Here is a 22,946-nt window from a genome sequence, read left to right as displayed (position 1 = left end):
GCGCTGCCCTGAGTCTTATGGATTGGTCATTTGCTAAACGCTGCGGTTTTAGTCTGGAACCTCTGGAAGTTCCTATTCCTCTGAAGGGAATTGACTCTACACCATTGGCTATGAATAAACCGCAGTATTGGACACAAGTGACCATGCGCATGACTCCCGTTCATCAGGAGGTGATTCGCTTCCTTGTACTGTATAATTTACATGATGTACTAGTGCTTGGTCTGCCATGGTTACAAACTCATAATCCTGTCCTGGACTGGAAAACAATGTCTGTGTTAAGCTGGGGATGTCAGGGGGTTCATGATTATGCACCTCCGATTTCAATCGCTTCATCTACTCCTTCTGAGATCCCTGCGTTTTTGTCTGACTATAGGGATGTTTTTGAGGAGCCTAAGCTCAATTCGCTCCCTCCGCATAGAGATTGTGACTGTGCTATAGAATTGATTCCTGGCAGTAAGTTCCCTAAGGGTCGTTTATTTAATCTGTCACTGCCAGAGCATACTGCTATGCGGAATTATATTAAGGAGTCCTTGGAAAAGGGACATATTCGTCCATCTTCGTCCCCTCTGGGAGCAGGGTTTTTTTTCGTGGCAAAAAAAGATGGTTCCCTGAGGCCTTGTATAGATTATCGCCTTCTGAATAAGATTACAGTCAAGTATCAGTATCCATTGCCATTATTGACTGATTTGTTTGCTCGCATTAAGGGGGCTAGGTGGTTCACTAAGATAGATCTTCGCGGTGCGTATAATCTGGTGCGGATAAAACAGGGTGATGAGTGGAAAACCGCATTTAATACGCCTGAGGGCCATTTTGAGTATTTGGTAATGCCTTTTGGACTCTCCAATGCTCCGTCAGTCTTTCAGTCCTTTATGCACAATATTTTCCGTGAATATCTGGATAAGTTTATGATTGTGTATTTGGATGATATTTTGGTGTTTTCTGATGACTGGGAGTCTCATGTTCTACAGGTCAGGAAGGTGTTTCAGGTTCTGCGGGCCAATTCTCTGTTTGTGAAGGGCTCAAAGTGTCTCTTCGGAGTCCAGAAGATTTCTTTTTTGGGGTACATTTTTTCTCCTTCTACTATTGAGATGGATCCCGTCAAGGTTCAGGCGATTTGTGACTGGACACAACCTACATCTGTTAAGAGCCTTCAGAAGTTCTTGGGGTTTGCTAATTTTTATCGTCGGTTCATTGCTAATTTTTCCAGTGTTGTTAAACCTTTGACTGATTTGACTAAAAAGGGTGCTGATGTTGCTGATTGGTCTCCTGCGGCCGTGGAGGCCTTTCAGGAACTTAAGCGCCGGTTTTCTTCTGCTCCTGTGTTGTGTCAACCAGATGTTTCACTTCCTTTTCAGGTTGAGGTTGATGCTTCCGAGATTGGAGCGGGGGCGGTTTTGTCACAGAGAAGTTCTAATGGCTCGGTGATGAAGCCATGTGCATTCTTCTCTAGAAAATTCTCGCCCGCCGAGCGCAATTATGATGTGGGTAATCGGGAGCTTTTGGCCATGAAGTGGGCATTTGAGGAGTGGCGTCATTGGCTTGAGGGTGCTAAACATCGTGTGGTGGTCTTGACTGATCACAAGAATCTCATTTACCTTGAGTCTGCCAGGCGTTTGAATCCTAGACAGGCTCGTTGGTCGTTGTTTTTTTCTCGTTTCAATTTCGTGGTTTCATACCTGCCAGGTTCAAAGAATGTGAAGGCAGATGCTCTTTCCAGGAGTTTTGTGCCTGACTCTCCTGGAGACTCTGGGCCTACTGGTATCCTTAGGGATGGGGTAATATTGTCCGCCGTATCCCCAGACTTGCGACGTGCATTGCAGGAGTTTCAGGTGGATAAACCGGATCGTTGTACACCAGAAAGACTGTTTGTTCCGGATGATTGGACCAGTAGAGTCATCTCCAAGGTCCATTCTTCTGTGTTGGCTGGTCATCCTGGAATATTTGGTACTAGAGACTTGGTGGCCAGGTCTTTTTGGTGGCCTTCCTTGTCTAGGGATGTGCGTACCTTTGTGCAGTCTTGTGAAGTGTGTGCTCGAGCTAAGCCTTGCTGTTCTCGGGCCAGTGGGTTGTTGTTATCCTTGCCCATCCCGAAGAGGCCTTGGACGCACATTTCCATGGATTTTATTTCTGATCTCCCGGTTTCACAGAAAATGTCCGTTATCTGGGTTGTGTGTGACCGCTTTTCTAAGATGGTTCATTTGGTGCCCTTGCCTAAGTTGCCTTCCTCCTCTGAGTTGGTCCCTTTATTTTTTCAGAACGTGGTTCGTTTGCATGGGATTCCGGAGAATATCGTTTCTGACAGGGGATCCCAGTTTGTGTCTAGATTTTGGCGGACGTTTTGTGCCAAGATGGGCATTGATTTGTCTTTCTCGTCTGCATTCCATCCTCAGACGAATGGCCAGACGGAGCGAACTAATCAGACCTTGGAAACTTATTTGAGGTGTTTTGTTTCTGCTGATCAAGATGACTGGGTTGCTTTTTTGCCACTGGCCGAATTTGCTCTTAATAATCGGGCTAGTTCTGCCACGTTGGTCTCTCCTTTTTTTTGTAATTCGGGGTTTCATCCTCGTTTTTCCTCTGGTCAGGTGGAGTCTTCGGATTGTCCTGGAGTGGACGTGGTGGTGGACAGGCTGCATCAGATTTGGAACCAGGTGGTGGACAATTTGAAGTTCTCAGGAGAAGACTCAGCAGTTTGCTAATCGCCGTCGCCGCGTGGGTCCCCGACTTATTGTTGGGGATTTGGTGTGGTTGTCTTCTCGTTTTGTCCCTATGAAGGTCTCTTCTCCTAAGTTCAAGCCTCGGTTCATCGGTCCTTATAGGATCTCGGAGATTCTTAACCCTGTATCTTTTCGTTTGGATCTCCCAGCATCGTTTGCTATTCATAATGTGTTCCATCGGTCGTTGTTGTGGAGGTATGAGGTGCCCGTTGTTCCTTCGGTCGAGCCTCCTGCTCCGGTGCTGGTGGAGGGAGAATTGGAGTATGTTGTTGAGAAGATCTTGGATTCTCGTGTTTCCAGACGCAAACTCCAGTATTTGGTTAAGTGGAAGGGTTATGGTCAGGAGGATAATTCCTGGGTGGTCGCCTCCGATGTTCATGCGACTGATTTGGTCCGCGCCTTCCATAGAGCTCACCCTGATCGCCCTGGGGGTTCTCGTGAGGGTTCGGTGACCCCTCCTCAAGGGGGGGGTACTGTTGTGAATTCTGTTTGTGGGCTCCCTCTGGTGGTTACTGCTGGTACTGGGTGACTTTGGTGGGTTGCGGCCTTTGGTTTCCACCTGTCCATCAGAGGCTGGGTGTTTCCTATTTTACCTGGCCTTTCTGTCATTCCCTTGCCGGCTATCAATGTATTCAGATGTGCTCTGTTTGGTTCCTGCCTACCTGCTCCCAGATCTTTCAGGATAAGCTAAGTGCTGATTTTCAGTTGTTGGTTTTTTTGTCCAGCTTGCTTACTATGTCTCTATGCTAGCTGGTAGCTCTAGTGGACTGAGGTTCTCCCCATGTGCCATGAGTTGGCACATGGGTTCTTGTAATCTCAGGATGGTTTTTTGATTAGGGTTTTTTGCTGACCGCTCAGACCCCTTTTGTATCGTTCTGCTTTCTAGTTTACAGCGGGCCTCAATTTGCTGAACCTATATATATCATCTCTATGTGTGTGCCTTCCTCTCATTTCACCGTCAATACATGTGGGGGGCAACTATACCTTTTGGGGTTCATTCCTCTGGAGGCAAGTGAGGTCTTTATTTTCTCTGCAGTACTAGTTAGCTCTTAGGCTGGTGCGTGGCGTCTAGAACCAACGTAGGCACGCTCCCTGGCTATCTCTATGTTGTGAATTTGCTTTTTGCTCCCTCTAGTGGTTACTAGTTTTTTGACTCTGGTTTTTCTGTCATTCCTTTTGTCCGCACCTGGGTCGTTAGTTAGGGGTAGCTAGATTCTCCGGCTGGCGCGTGTCATCTAGAATCAACGTAGGAATGATCCCCGGCTACTTCTAGTGTTGGCGTTAGGAGTAGATATATGGTCAACCCAGTTACCACTGCCCTATGAGCTGGATTTTTGTATTCTGCAGACTTCCACGTTCCTCTGAGACCCTCGCCATTGGGGTCATAACAGTTTGCCAGGCCAGTATTAAATGTTTAATGCATTGCAGAAGAGGGATTATAAGAAAGAAGATTCTGAGTTTTTTTTTTTTTTCTTCTTCCCCTTTACCTCAGAGTGGCTATGCTTGCTGCAGACATGAATGTCCAGACCTTGATTACAAGTGTGGACCAGCTGGCTACTCGTGTGCAGGGCATACAAGACTATGTTATCAGAAATCCTAGGTCAGAACCTAAAATACCGATTCCTGAACTGTTTTCCGGAGACAGGTTTAAGTTTAGGAATTTCGTGAATAATTGTAAATTGTTTTTGTCCCTGAGACCCTGTTCATCTGGAGATTCTGCTCAGCAAGTAAAAATTGTTATTTCGTTCTTACGGGGCGACCCTCAGGATTGGGCTTTTTCGCTGGCGCCAGGAGATCCGGCATTGGCTGATCTTGATGCGTTTTTTTCTGGCGCTCGGTTTACTTTATGAGGAACCCAATCTTGAGATTCAGGCAGAAAAGGCCTTGCTGTCTATGTCTCAGGGGCAGGACGAGGCTGAAGTGTATTGCCAAAAATTTCGGAAATGGTCCGTGCTGACACATTGGAACGAGTGTGCACTGGCCGCTAATTTTAGAAATGGCCTTTCTGAAGCCATTAAGAATGTTATGGTGGGTTTTCCCATTCCCACAGGTCTGAATGACACTATGGCACTGGCTATTCAAATTGACCGGCGGTTGCGGGAGCGCAAAACCGCAAATCCCCTCATGGTGTTGTCTGAACAGACACCTGATTTAATGCAATGTGATAGAATCCTGACTAGAAATGAGAGGAAAATTCATAGACGCCGGAATGGCTTGTGCTACTACTGTGGTGATTCTACACATGTTATCTCAGCATGCTCTAAACGTATAGCTAAGGTTGTTAGTCCTGTCACCGTTGGTAATTTGCAACCTAAATTTATTCTGTCTGTAACTTTGATTTGCTCACTGTCATCTTATCCTGTCATGGCGTTTGTAGATTCAGGTGCTGCCCTGAGTCTCATGGATCTCTCATTTGCTAAGCGCTGTGGTTTTACTCTTGAACCATTAGAAAATCCTATTCCTCTTAGGGGTATTGATGCTACACCATTGGCAGCAAATAAACCGCAGTATTGGACACAGGTTACCATGTGCATGACTCCTGAACACCGCGAGGTGATACGTTTTCTGGTTTTACATAAAATGCATGATTTGGTTGTTTTAGGGCTGCCATGGTTACAGACCCATAATCCAGTCCTGGACTGGAAGGCTATGTCAGTCTCAAGTTGGGGCTGTCGTGGTATTCATGGGGATTCCCTGCCTGTGTCTATTGCTTCTTCTACGCCTTCGGAAGTTCCGGAGTATTTGTCTGATTATCAGGATGTCTTCAGTGAGTCTGAGTCCAGTGCACTGCCTCCTCATAGGGACTGTGACTGTGCTATAGATTTGATCCCAGGCAGTAAATTTCCTAAGGGAAGACTGTTTAATCTGTCGGTACCTGAACATACCGCTATGCGTTCATATATCAAGGAGTCTCTGGAGAAAGGACATATTCGTCCGTCTTCTTCCCCTCTTGGTGCGGGATTCTTTTTTGTGGCAAAAAAGGACGGATCTTTGAGACCTTGTATTGATTATCGGCTTTTAAATAAGATCACTGTCAAATTTCAGTATCCTTTACCGCTGTTGTCTGACTTGTTTGCCCGGATTAAGGGTGCCAAGTGGTTCACCAAGATAGACCTTCGTGGTGCGTACAACCTTGTGCGCATTAAGCAAGGTGATGAATGGAAAACCGCATTCAATACGCCCGAAGGTCATTTTGAGTACTTGGTGATGCCTTTTGGGCTCTCCAATGCGCCTTCAGTTTTTCAGTCCTTTATGCATGACATTTTCCGGAAGTATCTGGATAAATTTTTGATTGTTTATCTGGATGATATTTTGGTTTTTTCTGATAATTGGGATTCGCATGTGGAGCAGGTCAGGTTGGTCTTTAAAATTTTGCGTGAAAATTCTTTGTTTGTCAAGGGCTCAAAGTGTCTCTTTGGTGTACAGAAGGTTCCCTTTTTGGGGTTCATTTTTTCCCCTTCTGCTGTGGAGATGGACCCAGTCAAGGTCCGAGCTATTCTTGATTGGACTCAGCCCTCGTCAGTTAAGAGTCTTCAGAAGTTCTTGGGCTTCGCTAACTTCTACCGTCGTTTTATCGCTAATTTTTCTAGCATTGTGAAACCTTTGACGGATATGACCAAGAAGGGCTCCGATGTAGATAACTGGGCTCCTGCTGCCGTGGAGGCTTTCCAGGAGCTGAAACGCCGGTTTACTTCAGCGCCTGTTTTGTGCCAGCCTGACGTCTCACTTCCCTTTCAGGTTGAGGTGGATGCTTCGGAGATTGGGGCAGGGGCCGTTTTGTCGCAGAGAGGCCCTGGTTGCTCTGTTATGAAACCTTGTGCCTTTTTCTCTAGGAAGTTTTCGCCTGCCGAGCGAAATTATGATGTGGGCAATCGGGAGTTGTTGGCCATGAAATGGGCATTTGAGGAGTGGCGTCATTGGCTCGAGGGTGCTAAGCATCGTGTGGTGGTATTGACTGATCACAAAAATCTGATGTATCTCGAGTCTGCTAAACGCCTTAATCCGAGACAGGCCCGCTGGTCATTGTTTTTCTCCCGCTTTGATTTTGTTGTCTCGTATTTACCAGGTTCAAAGAATGTGAAGGCCGATGCTCTTTCTAGGAGTTTTGTGCCTGATGCTCCTGGAGTCGCTGATCCTGTTGGTATTCTTAAAGATGGAGTTATCTTGTCAGCTATTTCTCCGGATCTGCGACGTGTGTTGCAGAGATTTCAGGCTGATAGGCCTGAGTCTTGTCCACCTGACAGACTGTTTGTCCCGGATAAGTGGACCAGCAGAGTCATTTCCGAGGTTCATTCCTCGGTGTTGGCAGGTCACCCGGGAATTTTTGGCACCAGAGATCTGGTGGCCAGGTCCTTTTGGTGGCCTTCCTTGTCAAGGGATGTGCGGTCATTTGTGCAGTCCTGTGGGACTTGTGCTCGAGCTAAGCCTTGCTGTTCTCGTGCCAGCGGTTTGCTCTTGCCCTTGCCTGTCCCGAAGAGACCTTGGACACATATCTCCATGGATTTCATTTCTGATCTTCCGCTATCTCAGGGCATGTCCGTTATCTGGGTGATATGTGATCGCTTCTCCAAGATGGTCCATTTGGTTCCTTTGCCTAAGCTGCCTTCCTCTTCCGATCTGGTTCCTGTGTTTTTCCAGAACGTGGTTCGTTTGCACGGCATCCCTGAGAATATTGTGTCAGACAGAGGATCCCAGTTCGTTTCCAGGTTCTGGCGATCCTTTTGTAGTAGGATGGGCATTGATTTGTCGTTTTCGTCTGCTTTCCATCCTCAGACTAATGGACAGACGGAGCGAACCAATCAGACTTTGGAGGCTTATTTGAGGTGTTTTGTCTCTGCTGATCAGGACGATTGGGTGACATTCTTGCCGTTGGCTGAGTTTGCCCTTAATAATCGGGCTAGTTCCGCCACCTTGGTTTCGCCTTTTTTCTGCAACTCTGGTTTCCATCCTCGCTTTTCTTCGGGTCATGTGGAGCCTTCTGACTGTCCTGGGGTAGATTCCGTGGTGGATAGGTTGCAGCAGATCTGGAATCATGTGGTGGACAACTTGAAGTTGTCACAGGAGAAGGCTCAGCGCTTTGCCAACCGCCGCCGCGGTGTGGGTCCCCGACTACGCGTTGGGGATTTGGTATGGCTTTCTTCCCGCTTTGTTCCTATGAAGGTCTCCTCTCCCAAATTTAAACCTCGTTTTATTGGGCCTTACAAGATATTGGAAATCCTTAATCCTGTATCTTTTCGTCTGGATCTTCCTGTGTCGTTTGCTATTCACAATGTATTTCATAGGTCCTTGTTGCGGCGGTACATTGTGCCTGTAGTTCCTTCTGCTGAGCCTCCTGCTCCGGTGTTGGTTGAGGGCGAGTTGGAGTACGTGGTGGAGAAGATCTTGGATTCTCGCCTCTCCAGGCGGAGGCTTCAGTACCTGGTCAAGTGGAAGGGCTATGGTCAGGAGGATAATTCCTGGGTGGTCGCCTCTGATGTTCATGCGGCCGATTTAGTTCGTGCCTTTCATGCCGCTCATCCTGATCGCCCTGGTGGTCGTGGTGAGGGTTCGGTGACCCCTCACTAAGGGGGGGGTACTGTTGTGAATTTGCTTTTTGCTCCCTCTAGTGGTTACTAGTTTTTTGACTCTGGTTTTTCTGTCATTCCTTTTATCCGCACCTGGGTCGTTAGTTAGGGGTAGCTAGATTCTCCGGCTGGTGCGTGTCATCTAGAATCAACGTAGGAATGATCCCCGGCTACTTCTAGTGTTGGCGTTAGGAGTAGATATATGGTCAACCCAGTTACCACTGCCCTATGAGCTGGATTTTTGTATTCTGCAGACTTCCACGTTCCTCTGAGACCCTCGCCATTGGGGTCATAACACTCTAGTTGCGTTTGTCAGGCGTAGGGCAGCGGTCAGCCCAGGTTCCATCACCCTAGAGCTCGTCCGATATTTTGTATTACTTTGCTTGTCCCTTGTTATCCCTAGCCATTGGGATTCATGACAACGCACGTCCCGAGACAGGGAAGGCCACCAGAAGGACCTAGCCACCAAATCTCTGGTACCAAAAATTCCCGGATGACCTGCCAACGCAGAAGAATGAACCTCCGAGATGACTCTATTGGTCCACTCATCCGGCACAAACAATCTACCAGGCGGACAATGATCAGGCCGATCCGCCTGAAACTCTTGTAAAGCACGTCGCAGGTCTGGGAAGACAGCAGACAATATCACCCCATCCTTAAGTATACCCGTAGGTTTAGAATCACCAGGGGAATCAGGTTCAAAACTCCTAGAAAGGGCATCCGCCTTCACATTCTTAGTACCTGGCAGATACGAAACCACAAAATTAAACCGGGAGAAAAACAACGACCAGCGCGCCTGTCTAGGATTCAGACGTCTGGCCGACTCAAGATAAATCAAATTTTTGTGATCAGTCAAGACCACCACCTGATGTTTAGCACCCTCAAGCCAATGACGCCACTCCTCGAATGCCCACTTCATCGCCAAAAGCTCCCGATTACCGACGTCATAATTTCGCTCGGCGGGCGAAAATTTTCGAGAAAAGAACGCACAAGGTCTCATCACTGAACAATCTGAACTTTTCTGCGACAAAACCGCCCCCGCTCCGATCTCGGAAGCATCAACTTCCACCTGAAAAGGAAGACAAACATCAGGCTGGCACAACACCGGAGCAGAAGAAAAACGGCGCTTAAGCTCCCGAAAGGCCTCCACAGCAGCAGGAGACCAATCTGCAACATCAGCACCCTTTTTAGTCAAATCAGTCAAAGGCCTGACAACGCTAGAAAAACCAGTTATGAATCGACGATAAAAGTTAGCAAAGCCCAAAAATTTCTGAAGGCCCTTAAGAGAAGTCGGTTGCGTCCAGTCACAAATAGCCCGAACCTTCACAGGATCCATCTCAATAGAAGAGGGGGAAAAAATGTACCCCAAAAAAGAAATCTTCTGAACCCCAAAAACACACTTTGAACCTTTAACAAACAGAGAATTGGTCCGCAAAACCTGAAAAACCCTCCTAACTTGTTGAACATGAGATTCCCAGTCATCCGAAAAAATCAAGATATCGTCCAAATACACAATCATAAATTTATCCAGATATTCACGGAAAATATTGTGCATAAAAGACTGAAAGACCGAAGGGGCATTTGACAGACCAAAAGGCATCACCAAATACTCAAAATGGCCCTCGGGCGTATTAAATGCGGTTTTCCACTCATCCCCCTGCTTAATTCGCACCAAATTATACGCACCGCGAAGATCAATCTTAGAGAACCACTTCGCCCCCTCAATGCGAGCAAATAAATCTGTCAGCAATGGCAAAGGATACTGATACTTGACTGTGATCTTATTCAAGAGTCTATAATCAATACAAGGTCTCAAAGAACCATCGCTTTTAGCTACGAAAAAGAACCCCGCTCCAAGAGGAGACGACCCTTAGGAAATTTACTGCCAGGGATCAAATCTATGGCGCAATCGCAATCTCTGTGAGGAGGAAGAGAATTAAGAGTAGATTCCTCAAAAACCTCACGATAATCAGACAAAAACTCAGGAATTTCAGAGGGAATAGATGAAGCAATGGAGACCAAAGATGTGTCCCCATGATTTCCCTGACATCCCCAGCTTAGTACAGACATTGTTTTCCAGTCAAGGACTGGGTTATGAGTTTGCAACCATGGCAATCCCAGCACCAACACATCATGTAGATTATACAGTACAAGGAAGCGAATCACCTCTTGATGGTCTGGAGTCATACGCATAGTCACTTGTGTCCAGTATTGTGGTTTATTACTAGCCAATGGTGTAGAATCAATACCCTTTAAAGGTATAGGAACTTCCAGAGGCTCTAGATCAAACCCACAGCGCCTGGCAAAGGACCAATCCATAAGACTCAAAGCGGCGCCAGAATCCACATACGCATCCGCAACAATAGAAGATAACGAACAAATTAGAGTTACAGACAAAATAAACTTGGACTGCAAAGTGCCAATAGCAGAGGATTTATCAACTTTCTTTGTTCGTTTAGAGCATGCTGATATAACATGAGTAGAATTTCCACAATAGAAGCACAAATGATTTTTGCGCCTATAAATCTGTCGTTCGCTTCTGGACAGAAAGCTATCACATTGCATACTCTGTGGTGCCTCTTCAGAAGACACCGCCAACTGGTGCACAGGTTTGCGTTCCCGTAAACGCCGATCAATCTGAATTGCCATTGTCATGGACTCATTCAGACCAGTAGGCGCAGGAAACCCCACCATGACGTCTTTTACAGCATCAGAGAGACCTTCTCTGAAAATTGCCGCCAGAGCGCACTCATTCCACTGAGTAAGCACAGACCATTTTCGAAATTTTTGGCAATATATTTCGGCTTCATCTTGCCCCTGAGAGAGGGCTATTAGGGCTTTCTCAGCCTGAATCTCCAAATTTGGTTCCTCATAAAGCAACCCCAAAGCCAGAAAAAACGCATCCACATTGAGCAACGCAGGATCCCCTGGTGCCAATGAAAATGCCCAATTTTGGGGGTCACCCCGCAGTAAAGAAATAACAATTTTTACTTGCTGGGCAGGATCTCCAGCAGAATGAGATCTCAGCGAAAGAAACAATTTACAATTGTATTTAAAATTTAGAAAACAAGATCGATCTCCAGAAAAAAACTCCGGTATAGGAATTTTAGGTTCAGACCGAGGAGCATGTAACAAAAAATCTTGTATATTCTGAACTTTAGAGGCAAGATTATTCAAATTGGTAGCTAGACTCTGGGGATCCATATTTCAACAGATAAAGTCTGAGCCATTCAGGGGTTAAGAGGAGAGGAAAACAGGAGACTGCAATTAGAGCTGGAGTGCAACTTCAGAGGAAGGAAAAAAAAAAAAAAAAAAAAAAGGTTTCACACAGTTCCTTTTCTCTCCTGCTTCAGCCTATAGATTAAACATTTGGGCTGGCCATACTGTTATGGTTTCCAATGGCAAGGAAACATCAGAAGCATAGAATAAACGGACAAGCTCTCGGGTGATGGAAACTAGAGCTGACCGCGATGCTAAACCTACACACCACACTAGAAGTAGCCAGGGGGCATTCCTGCGTTGTCTCTAGATGCCGCGCGCCAGCCGGAGAACTAACTACCCTTGGTAGAAGAAAACACAGTCCTGGCTTGCCTCCAGAGAATGTCCCCACAGGAGATAGCAGCCCCCCACATATAATAACGGTGAGAGCAGATGAAAAGACACACGTAGTATGAAAGCAGATTTAGCACAGAGAGGCCCGCTAACTAAATAGCAGAAAGATACAACAGAGGACTTCGCGGTCAGCTGCAAAACCCTTCAAAACACCATCCTGAAATTACCTTAACTCATGTGACAACTCATGCCACTGGAGTGGTAATTTCAGCCCAACAAGAGCTTCCAGCTGCAGAGATTCACATAAGTGCAAACTGGACAAAACATACAAAAATAGACTTAAGGACTAAAGTGTCCAACTTAGCTGAGCAGAAAACTGGGAGCAGGAACATGCAACAGAATCACTCTGGATACATTGATGGCCAGCATTAGAATGACTGAGGAGCAAGGCTAAATAGGATACTCCCACATCCTGATAGGAACAGGTGAACTGAGAAGGCAAAGCTTGCAGGACACCAGTACCACAAGAGACCACCGGGGGAGCCCACGAACCGAATCACAACAGGGAACCCCACCATAACATTCTTAATGGTTTCAGAAAGACCTTCTCTGAAATTTGCAGCCAGGGCAGACTCATTCCATTGAGTAAGCACAGACCATTTCCTAAATTTTTGACAATACACCTCTGCTTCATCCTGACCCTGAGAGAGGGCCAGCAAAGCCTTTTCTGCCTGGTTCTCAAGATTAGGTTCCTCATAAAGCAGTCCAAGCGCCAGAAAAAACGCATCCACATTCAGCAATGCAGGATCTCCTGGCGCCAGGGAGAAAGCCCAATCTTGAGGGTCACCACGTAACAAGGAGATAACAATTTTAACTTGCTGAGCGGAATCACCAGAGGAACGAGGTCTCAAAGAAAGAAATAATTTACAATTATTCTTAAAATTCAGAAACCTAGATCTATCTCCAGAAAACAACTCAGGAATAGGTATTTTTGGCTCTGACATAGGACTGTGAACAACAAAATCCTGAATGCTTTGCACCCTTGCAGCAAGATGATCCACACTAGAAGTCAGACTCTGAATATCCATGTCTGCATGAACTCAAAGCCACCCAGAGATTAAGGGGATGAGAGAAGCTGGACAGACTGCAGCAAAGGGAGAAAAAAAAAATTGTACTCAGGGCTTCTCTTATCCCACTTCTGCGATGCATTAAACACTTTTTGGCCTGCTGTACTGTTATGATCCTTAGTGGCTGAGGATCACAGAACAGACTAGCTAAGTTACTGAACATAGAACGAGCTCTAGGGAGGTGGTAACTGGACTGACCGCAAACCTGATCCTAACCAAACACACTAAAGGTAGCCGGTGAACGTGCCTAAATTCCTGGACGTCTCGACGCAGCCTGAGAAACTAGCTACCCCTAGAGAGAAAGAAAGACCTCACTTGCCTCATAGAAATAACCCCAAAGATATAGAAAGCCCCCAACAAATAATAACGGTGAGTTAAGGGGAAAATACAAACGTAGAAATTAAAACAGATTCAGCAAATGAGGCCCGCTAATACTAGATAGCAGAAGACAGATAGGAAACTGTGCGGTCAGTAGAAAACCCTATACAAAATATCCACGCTGAGAATACAAGAACCCCCACACCAACTAACGGTGTGAGGGGAGAAACTCAGCCCCCTAGAGCTACCAGCAAGCGAGGAAATCACATATTAGCAAGCTGGACAAGGACAAATAATTAACCAAGAAACATATTGAACACTGATGAGCATAAAATAAACAAACAGAAACTTAGCTTCTCTTGGAGAGACTGATAACGAAGATAATCAGGAGAGATCCAAATAGCACTGAATACATCGACAGCAGGCAACAACTGAAAGTCCAGGTGAGCTAAATAGGAAACCAACTAACGGATAACGAGACAGCTGATCCCAGCCACAGACCTGCAGAATGACACAAAGAGCCACCAGAGGGAGCCCAAAGATAGCACTCACACAGTACTACTTGTGACCACAAGAGGGAGCCCAAAAACAGAGTTCACAACTGTTCCGTCAGTTATGGAGTCAAGTCTTGGGGCTCTGGAGGAGTGGTATTCCTAGGAGCTGTTAGAGCAATTAGTCAACCACACACAGTGGTTCTACAGATCATTACAATTGTGTCCGATATCAGAGACCAGATGCGATGTGACTGTCACGATACAATACATTATTGTGGCATGTTAGCAAAACCTTTGACAGACTGCAATTCACAACACCTAAAGACACATATAACATAAATATCTCCTGACAGATTATCACAAAAATTGCAATTTAAAAAAAAAAAATGTTTAAAGTTGGTCAGTGGTTATCTGATGTCACACATATTTTTAGTTGCGTGAAAAAGTGTAACAAATGCTTCAGTTAAGCAAAGTCATGGATGTACCGAAGGAAATAGAATATCGTAAGTTGGTCTGTATTGCCATTTACTGAGACCCACATCTTTTTTTTTTTTAATCATTTCGGTTGATGGAACTGTAGGAGGGCTTGAATTTTGGCGTTACAAGCAGTAATTATTATTATTTAAAGGGCGTATGACTTTTTGATCGCATTTTTCCAATTTTTATTGAGAGGAATTTTTCTTAATCAGTTTATCACATGGGTTAAATAACTGTACATTCTGGAAGATTAGACCTTCATGAACATGGTGTTAGGACTGGCGGAACGCACCAAATAATAATTAGAGAGGATATAAGGTGCGTTCGTAGTCCGGGGTCCACCGTGCCGCTAATACACCAGCTGCTTGGTAATGGCGGACTATATGGCGGTATAATGTGAGTACACACACGGGTTAGCTTCACCCGGTATGAAGGAAGCAAACCCTGTAGCGTCACAGGGCCGTGATACCACACAGAGAGCGCAAGCAAGGCGAGACAGAACTCTGCCCCAAGACTCAGGGTCACAGTCCCTCGAGACCTCTTGCGCTCGAAACCGCTACTGTGGTGCCTGGGAATCAACTAAAGTAAACATTTACCACACAAGAGTGTGTGCAGTGCCGCTCTGGCGGATGCCACTAACCACCCTAACTAGGGTCAAGAAAGCGCACTATCTGCGCACGGCACCGCTCTGGCGGTCGCTGCTAACTAGATTAAGTATCTTGTGCTAATGTGCAGGATATCAGGCGCTAGGTAGCTATATCAATCGCGAGCAGACAACAACTCTAGGGATGGGAATGATTAGGAGCTTTCATCCATCGACAGGAATAGCAAAAGAAAAAAGGAATGTAGTCAGCTTGCCGGTCTTAGACGAAATCCCCAGACCTGCCAACGCCCAGCACGGTTCGGGGTGAGCACCCACAGCAAATGAAGACAAAAAGAGAAATGATCCAGCTGGAGGTGGAGGCAGTTCATGATCATGAGTAAGACTTCATAGTTGAAACGCGTTGATCATCCTCACTGGTGTGCCAGGTGTTTGCTATGTAAACATTTTTCTTGTTGAAGAACTATTTATTGCTTTAGTTGTCTAATAAAGTCTCACAAAGTCTGAACTGCCTCCACCTCCAGCTGGATCATTTCTCTTTTTATCAACAGGAATACATCCACACACACAAGTTTACACTAGCGCATGGCCGAGAGGCCATGCAAACCTTTTATAGCAGTAGCGCTCTGGGACCTTCCTGATGGTCCAATAGGAGCCGCAACAGGACCTGAGCATGTGACCCCCGACCTCCAATGGGAGGTCGTCCCGTGGGCATGCTCAGTAGGAGAAAAGCAGGACTTAGTCCCTGGAATGTCTGCTCACTGCTGATCAGTGCTGGCTACAAAGGCTGAGCCTGGAAAGGCAGAAGTAACCAAGCGCACAGTATCAGCTTGAGCCAGAACCTGGGATTGAAGTCTCTGCTGAGCAGGCTCCACTGTAGCTGGAGGAGAATGGGAGACCGCAGCGGACATGGTTCGAGATTACCCCTGTGCAGTGGCCGGAACTCGACACCCAACACATGGTGATGCCAAATATGTTTTGTTTCTTATTTCTTTTTTTTTTTCTATCAAATTGGAAAGGTGGAAAGATTTAAAATTGTGTATTATATATATATATATATATATATATATATATATATATATATATATATATACACACTGTTTACATTTATCTTTTTTCCTTTTTGCGGAACTTCAACTTGCAATATTAGTTTAGCAGTATAATATCAAATTCATGATTTCATTGTGGCATGTTGGGGCCCTACAGTAGGTCTAAAGCTGCCATGTCAGCACCATTGGGATTTGGGAAAGGATCGATGGGTGACCATCCCCATCTAACAGCCTAAATAAAGGTATCAGAATCTAAAGGGATAAACAGCACTGATTGGAGCTAGCTCTATATAGGGCAGGTACCAGCACCTGCCTTTAACAGCAGCGAGCGTAGCTAGTAAGCACATTTTGAGATTTGATTTGTGATTACCCCCCCAAAAATTGATAACTCGACCAGAACCATTACCCAAACTGCTTAAGGGTCATAAAATGGGCTAATGTCATTTTTCGTAGCCTCGTGGGCTTTCCCATAATGCCCTGCAGCTATGACATTTAGCGGTTTATCACACCTCGTACAATGGTAGTCAGTACCTCGGCCATCACAGCTCAGCAGTTGCCAGTGGAGCACAGTTTGTATGCCAGAGTCATTTTCCATCTCCAATGTCACTGGGTAAGTCTCTCTCTCCTGTAGAGTGTAAGCTCTTATGGTCAGTGGGGTCCTCTCTCCCGTAGAGTGTAAGCTCTTATGGTCAGTGGGGTCCTCTCTGTCCTGTAGAGTGTAAGCTCTTATGGTCAGTGGGGTCCTCTCTCTCCTGTAGAGTGTAAGCTTTTATGGTCAGTGGGGTCCTCTCTCTCCTGTAGAGTATAAGTTCTTATGGTCAGTGGGGTCCTCTCTCTCCTGTAGAGTGTAAGCTCTTATGGTCAGTGGGGTCCTCTCTCTCCTGTAGAGTGTAAGCTCTTATGGTCAGTGGGGTCCTCTCTCTCTCCTGTAGAGTGTAAGCTCTTATAGTCAGTGGTGTCCTCTCTCTCTCCTGTAGAGTGTAAGCTCTTATGGACAGCGGGGTCCTCTCTCTCCTGTAGAGTGTAAGCTCTTATGGTCAGTGGGGTCCTCTCTCTCCTGTAGAGTATAAGTTCTTATGGTCAGTGGGATCCTCTCTCTCCTGTAGAGTGTAAGCTCTTATGGTCAGTGGGGTCCTCTCTCCTGTAGAGTGTAAGCTCTTATGGTCAGTGGGGTCCTCTCTCTCTCCTGTAGAGTGTAAGCTCTTATGGTCAGCGGGGTCCTCTCTCTCCTGTAGAGTGTAAGCTCTTATGGTCAGCGGGGTCCTCACTCCTGTAGAGTGTAAGCTCTTATGGTCAGTGGGGTCCTCTCTCTCCTGTAGAGTGTAAGCTCTTATGGTCAGTGGGGTCCTCTCTCTCTCCTGTAGAGTGTAAGCTCTTATAGTCAGTGGTGTCCTCTCTCTCTCCTGTAGAGTGTAAGCTCTTATGGACAGTGGGGTCCTCTCCCTCCTGTAGAGTGTAAGCTCTTATGCTCAGTGGGATCCTCTCTCTCCTGTAGAGTGTAAACTTTAATGCTCGGCGGGGTCCTCTCTCTCCTGTAGAGTGTAAGCTCTTATGGTCAGCGGGGTCCCCTCTCCTGTAGAGTGTAAGCTCTTATGATCAGAGAGGTCCTCTCTCTCTCATATAAAGTGTAAACTTTTATGGTCAGTGGGGTCCTCTCTTTATCCTGTAGCGTTTAAGCTCTTATGATCAGTGGGATCCTCTCTCTCTCTCCTGTAGAGTGTAAGCTCTTATGGTCAGTGGGGTATTGTGATTTGTACAATTTTTTTTGCCATAAATTGAATTTTTGGGGAAATATGACAAAGTTGGAAAATTTGAATTTCATAAGATCGGTTCATCTCTATATTTTACCTCACTTGGAATTGTTTTATCATTTTTCATTCCATTGAATGGGAAAGTGAATGGTGTCATTCTTTACTGCAACTCATTCCACAGAAAATAAGACTTCATACCGTTATGTCGACACAAAAGCTAAAAAAAAATTGTGGCTCTTGGAAGGAGAGGTAAAAACAAAAGCTCAAAAACGTAAAAAAAAAAAAATCACTGTCATGATTCAGACCGGGTTTTGACATGATCACTTTTCCTGGTCTGAACATGTCAGGGGTTAACTTTTCTCAGCCTCAGTCTGGTCTCAGGTTTGCTATTTATCCCCATTGTGTTCTGCAGATCTTTTCAGTTATAGTTTTTGCGTAGTGCTGATGTAGCTGACTCTGATTGATCCTGCTGCGTTTGCTGCCTGAATTCATGCCTCTGTTTTCCCCTGTTCCTATCTTGATTCAGTGTTTCCCTTTAGTGTGCAGACCTCCTGGTTTTGACTTGGCTTGTATCCTGACCTGTTTCTGTCCTTTGTCTTATCTTCACCTGACCGTTACGAACCCCCTGGCTTGTCTCTGACCGTGAGTTTGCTTATTCCTTTGGTACTGCGCTACAGTCTAGGATTTGACCCGGTTTGTTTGACTATTCTGCTGCCACCTGTGGTAGCCTCACTGCTGCACTGCAGGTCAGCTCTGTTTCGGTGCAGACCTGCTTCCTCTCTACTGCCATCTAGTCAAGCCTGCACCTACCGCATTGCAGCAGCATGACATTATAATTGACCAGAAACAGACAGGTTTTTTTTCTCTGCTCTGCTTTCTATGGATCCGCTCCGTTCCTTGGTGGTCAAATAGCTAGTTTGACACAAATGATGCAGGATCTGTCTGTGGAACATAGGGCCTTGGCCATGTCTCATAACCACCTGCAAAGAGAACTTTCTGACATGGTAAGATCTTTTCAGGGATCTTCTTCCAAGTCTGGTTGCAATCACTCTGACACTGTTGATGTCTCAATGAACTCTCCTGAACCACATCTTTTTTGAGATGAGTTGCTGCTATCAAGTTAATTTTTTTTCACATTGACAGGGAAAATGGAAAAATGGCCAACGTTCACCTTCTGATCTGTGCTCTGTGTTCTGCTGTGAATAAAAAATGGAGATTTCCAGGTCATTGTATTCTTGCTTTCTTTCCGTTATGTACAGCATCTCAACTTTTTTGGTGGGAATTGGAGTTGTAATTACAGCATCAGTCATACCAATGAAGCGGAGGCCAGGGGGGTAGTCGTGGTTGAGAGTGGCAGCACTGGCACACACTGGCCCTCCGCTCTATTAACACTCGGTAATTCACTCACTTGCAAGTCAGGGTCCATTTCACACTGCCGGGAGTCCTTTTCCTTTAATACCATGCAATGACAGTCAGAGTCAAGATTCATCTTCAGCAAAACAATTTTACTCAGCTAATCCAGTTTAGTCTCAGAAATAGCACAAGATTCGTCGCAGAATATCACCATTCCGTTCTCTGTGCTGTCCCTCACTCCTCCAGGAATTTTGCAGGGCCGTACCGTCACCTTCAGTACCGCAGCTTCCTGACTGGTCATACTAACCAGCTTCAGGGGTCCCCCGCCAGCTCCCCTCTATAGAGGTGAAGTAGAAGTATGGCTCCTCCATTCCTTGCTAGGTTGTAGACCCCGGACTTTTAGGGTTGTTCCCATGAAGTTAGCTGCTACCATCTTGATGCTGCCCTGTATTCCTCCACTGCTGTGTGACTGTTAGCTCCAGGCCCTGGATGGCTGAGCTCCCCAGCTTAAACGTTACGGGACACAACTCTCCTGTCCTGGCTGCCAGCCGTTACTGACTAACTCCAGGAAGCTCCCCAACTATCCCAGTTGGCCCCTTCTAACTCATTAAATCCTATTGGTCTAACCTACTCCTATCTTACTCTATTGTGCCCTCCCCCTAGTGGGCTAAATCTACATCCTACACTTTCCCTATGTCTGTTTAACGCAAGAATATATATATTTATCCAATACATGACACAACATGACAATGTTATAAGACAGATTATATATACCAGCTTCTTAGGGACATAATCAAGGAGTGTGAGGCATGAACTAGCCTCCGTACCCCCTTACACTAACTCGGCCAGGGCCATTATCTAGTGCCTGTGCAGATTAGCATTGCCCTTTCTTTCCAGAAGACGGCTTTGTGGTATTTATGATGAATCATTCCGTCTTCTCAGGATATGGTGGATTACCTCCTGGAATAACATATTTACCAGAAACACATTCTTCAAATTTCTATCAAATTTACTTAAACTTTTTTCTTTTATAATTGTTTTTGTTTTCCCATAATGAGGAAAACCATTGTGTTCTATCTTGTGAATAAAGATTTCGGAAAAAAAAAATCCCCAAATGTTTAGATTACTTCATCCATGAGCCTATCGTAAAAATAGAACATTTCAGGTGCTTTCCTTCTAAAATAACAACATCTCTTATAGAAGTCAGTGTTTATGTCACAAAGGAGAACGCGATGATTCACAGTGTAGCATTGTGTCTAGCCTACGGACCGTCAGAGATGCCAGCGTTGGACATCTAAAGGCACAAGGTGCTACTCCAGCCTTAAAGGCAATGCGCACCCTTTTATCTAAACAGCTTTACAATGTTGTATTTCTGAACATATCTTTATAGTAGTCATCTTTATAGCTCCACATCCCTTGCATAGACATACAGTTGTGCTCAAAAGTTTACACACCCCGGCAGAATTTTTGCTTTCTTGGCCATTTTTCAGAGAAAAAACTTTTCTCCACTCATGGTTAGTGATTGGGTGAAGCCATTTATTGTCAAACTACTGTGTTTTCAGATCTATCGGTCTGTTGGCTTCTTGATTGCAGCTCCTCGGTCTCCAACGTTGGCACCGACAACAGCGGCACGTGATGTCTCGGAGTGGTCCTGGGTGGACGGGGGTCCAGTTCCTCGATGAGGGCAGAGCGTCTGTGTTGCACAAGTTGGGTAAGGGGTCGGTAAGATCTGACTCAGTCCCTTGTGCTGAACTAAGGCGCGCGCACGCAGCAGTAACGGGTCTCACGTATGATTCACTTCCCAGTACGGGGAACGTCGGGCAGGTAGTAGTCTGTCATCTGGGTACAGAGGACATGATTCCTGGGAAGTCTCTAGGTGGGCATTTGCTCACGAGATACTGTGCTCTCGAGGCCTGCACCTCACCCTGCTGTGCACTCAGTCTTCCCGCCGAAACTACTGACTCTGTCCCACTCGCAGCCCCTTTTATACCTGACCTGCCCCCCTGACAAGTGCAAAGGTCGGTCCGGTCTAGAAAGCTTTCCCCCGTGCAACAATGGTAACAGTCCTGATAGTTCCAGCATCAGTGCCAAAGAGGCAACCCCAGTCCGGATCATCCTCTTACACCCACACAGCAATATATGACGCTGGCCAATCATAGCCTGGCAGTATACTTCGGCGGTCAAGTCGCTGGCACATCATCGTTCAAGTCACTTCTGCACCAGCTTTAAAATAGGACCCTGCATGTTTTGGGAGCAGAGGAAGGTGAGTAAAATTGTTTAATTTTTTTTACATTTGTTGGACAAGAGCAGCAGAACAAGGACATTATTACCAGAAGAGGAGTATTATACGAGGAAGTATACCATAATGGAGGACATTATACCAGGAAGGGGCCTAGGATGGAAGACATTATACCAGGAAAGGTAGAAATGATATCAGGAAGGGACCCAGATTGAAGGACATTATACCAGAAAAGGGAGACATGATACCAGAAATGGGCCTATCATGGAGGACATTATACCAGGGGCCTAGGATGGAAGACATTATACCTGGAAAGGGAGACATTATACCAGGAAGGACCCAGATTGAAGGACATTATAGCAGAAAAAGGAGACATGATACCAGGAAGGGGACTAGCATGGAGGACATTATACCAAGAAAAGAAGACATTATACCAGGAAGGGTCCCAGATTGAAGGACATTATACCAGAAAAGGGAGACATTATATCAGGAAGGGGCACAGGATGAAGGACATTATACCTGAAAGGGGCCCAGGATGGAGGAAACTAGAACAAGAATGGGCCAGGATGGAGGACATTAATATTACAGGAAGGAGCCAGGATTGGGGACATTATTACAGGATGTGGGACATTGTTACATGAGAGGGTGAACACAATATGTCTTTACAGAATCTGGAATGCTGCAAGGGCTCATATATCCAACGAACATGAATGAATACATAGTGGAAAAAGAATATTACTAAGAGGGTCACATGCCAGCCCAAGTTGTAATGGAATATAGCTAGGCAAGATTAGTAAAAGAGCAGCATAAAAAGAGAATAAACTAATGATATTCACCCATATGATCCTCCTGCTGGGATGGCTCCAGCCCCGACGCGCACTTCATCGCTACCCTTCGTCACCCAGTAAAATCAGTGATACATCACTGAAATCAGGGTATGTATCCCTATATCATGCTGCTCTCAAAAGGGGTAGAAAAAACCCGCTGACAGATTACCTTTAAAAATGTTGCACTGTTTGCCTTCTATAACCTCTGTGTTGCATTGTCTGTTGCTGGCTGCAAAAATGGGTTCACTGAGAATCTGTCAGTGAGTTTATTCTGATAGTCCAATTTGAGAGTTTTTAACTATTTTATCTGTTTTTATTTTTTGTTTTCCCGAGCTCCTTCTAAGCTGATTTATGGGCACAAAATACATCGACATGGAATGTGCAGGGCAAAAAGAGTGTAAAAGCCGAAGAGTGCAATAGGTTTTAATGAAACTAAATTGTAAAAATGAAAAAAAAGTGCCATTGGCTAAGACAAAAGTACACGACGGTTCAGTTATTTATATATCTAATAAAATGGGTTTTATGTAAACTAAATAAGTAAATGATTGTTATAAGGGCGGGCTAAGAATGGTGTAAATGGAGTTTTTTTGTGACAGACACCCTGTAGCTTTCCATTTAGGAAACAAAGAATTAAAAAAAAAGTCTGCGCAAAAGGTGTACAAAGATTTTAAAGATCTTGGGTCCCAAAATGAAAACTTTACAACTTGTCTCTCCATTTTACAGGTGACATTGGTGAAAAAGGTGACACAGGTGTAACTGGAAAACTAGGAAAGGAAGGTCCCAAGGGTTTGAAGGGTAAGTAACTGGTTTATTCTATTGTATAAATTTTATATGTTTCTGGTAACTATTTTGATGTTTTATTCCTACAATAAATATT

General features: G+C 45.4%; 1 protein-coding gene across 4 annotated transcripts in view; it reads left to right on the top strand.

Moving 5' to 3' along the window:
- Positions 1–22,946, top strand: part of COLEC10 (collectin subfamily member 10) — a 143,158-nt gene that overhangs the window by 69,487 nt on the left and 50,725 nt on the right. For all 4 annotated transcript variants that reach the window (XM_077268220.1, XM_077268218.1, XM_077268219.1 and 1 more), the window contains one exon: positions 22,793–22,864. In XM_077268220.1, the coding sequence (XP_077124335.1) occupies positions 22,793–22,864 (72 nt within the window). The remainder of the gene's footprint in view (positions 1–22,792; positions 22,865–22,946) is intronic.

This window comes from Ranitomeya variabilis, chromosome 6, assembly GCF_051348905.1.
Source record: "Ranitomeya variabilis isolate aRanVar5 chromosome 6, aRanVar5.hap1, whole genome shotgun sequence".
NCBI lineage: Eukaryota > Metazoa > Chordata > Amphibia > Anura > Dendrobatidae > Ranitomeya > Ranitomeya variabilis.
The sequence above is the reverse complement of the archived record's forward strand: the minus strand, read 5'-3'. Positions and strand labels throughout refer to the sequence as shown.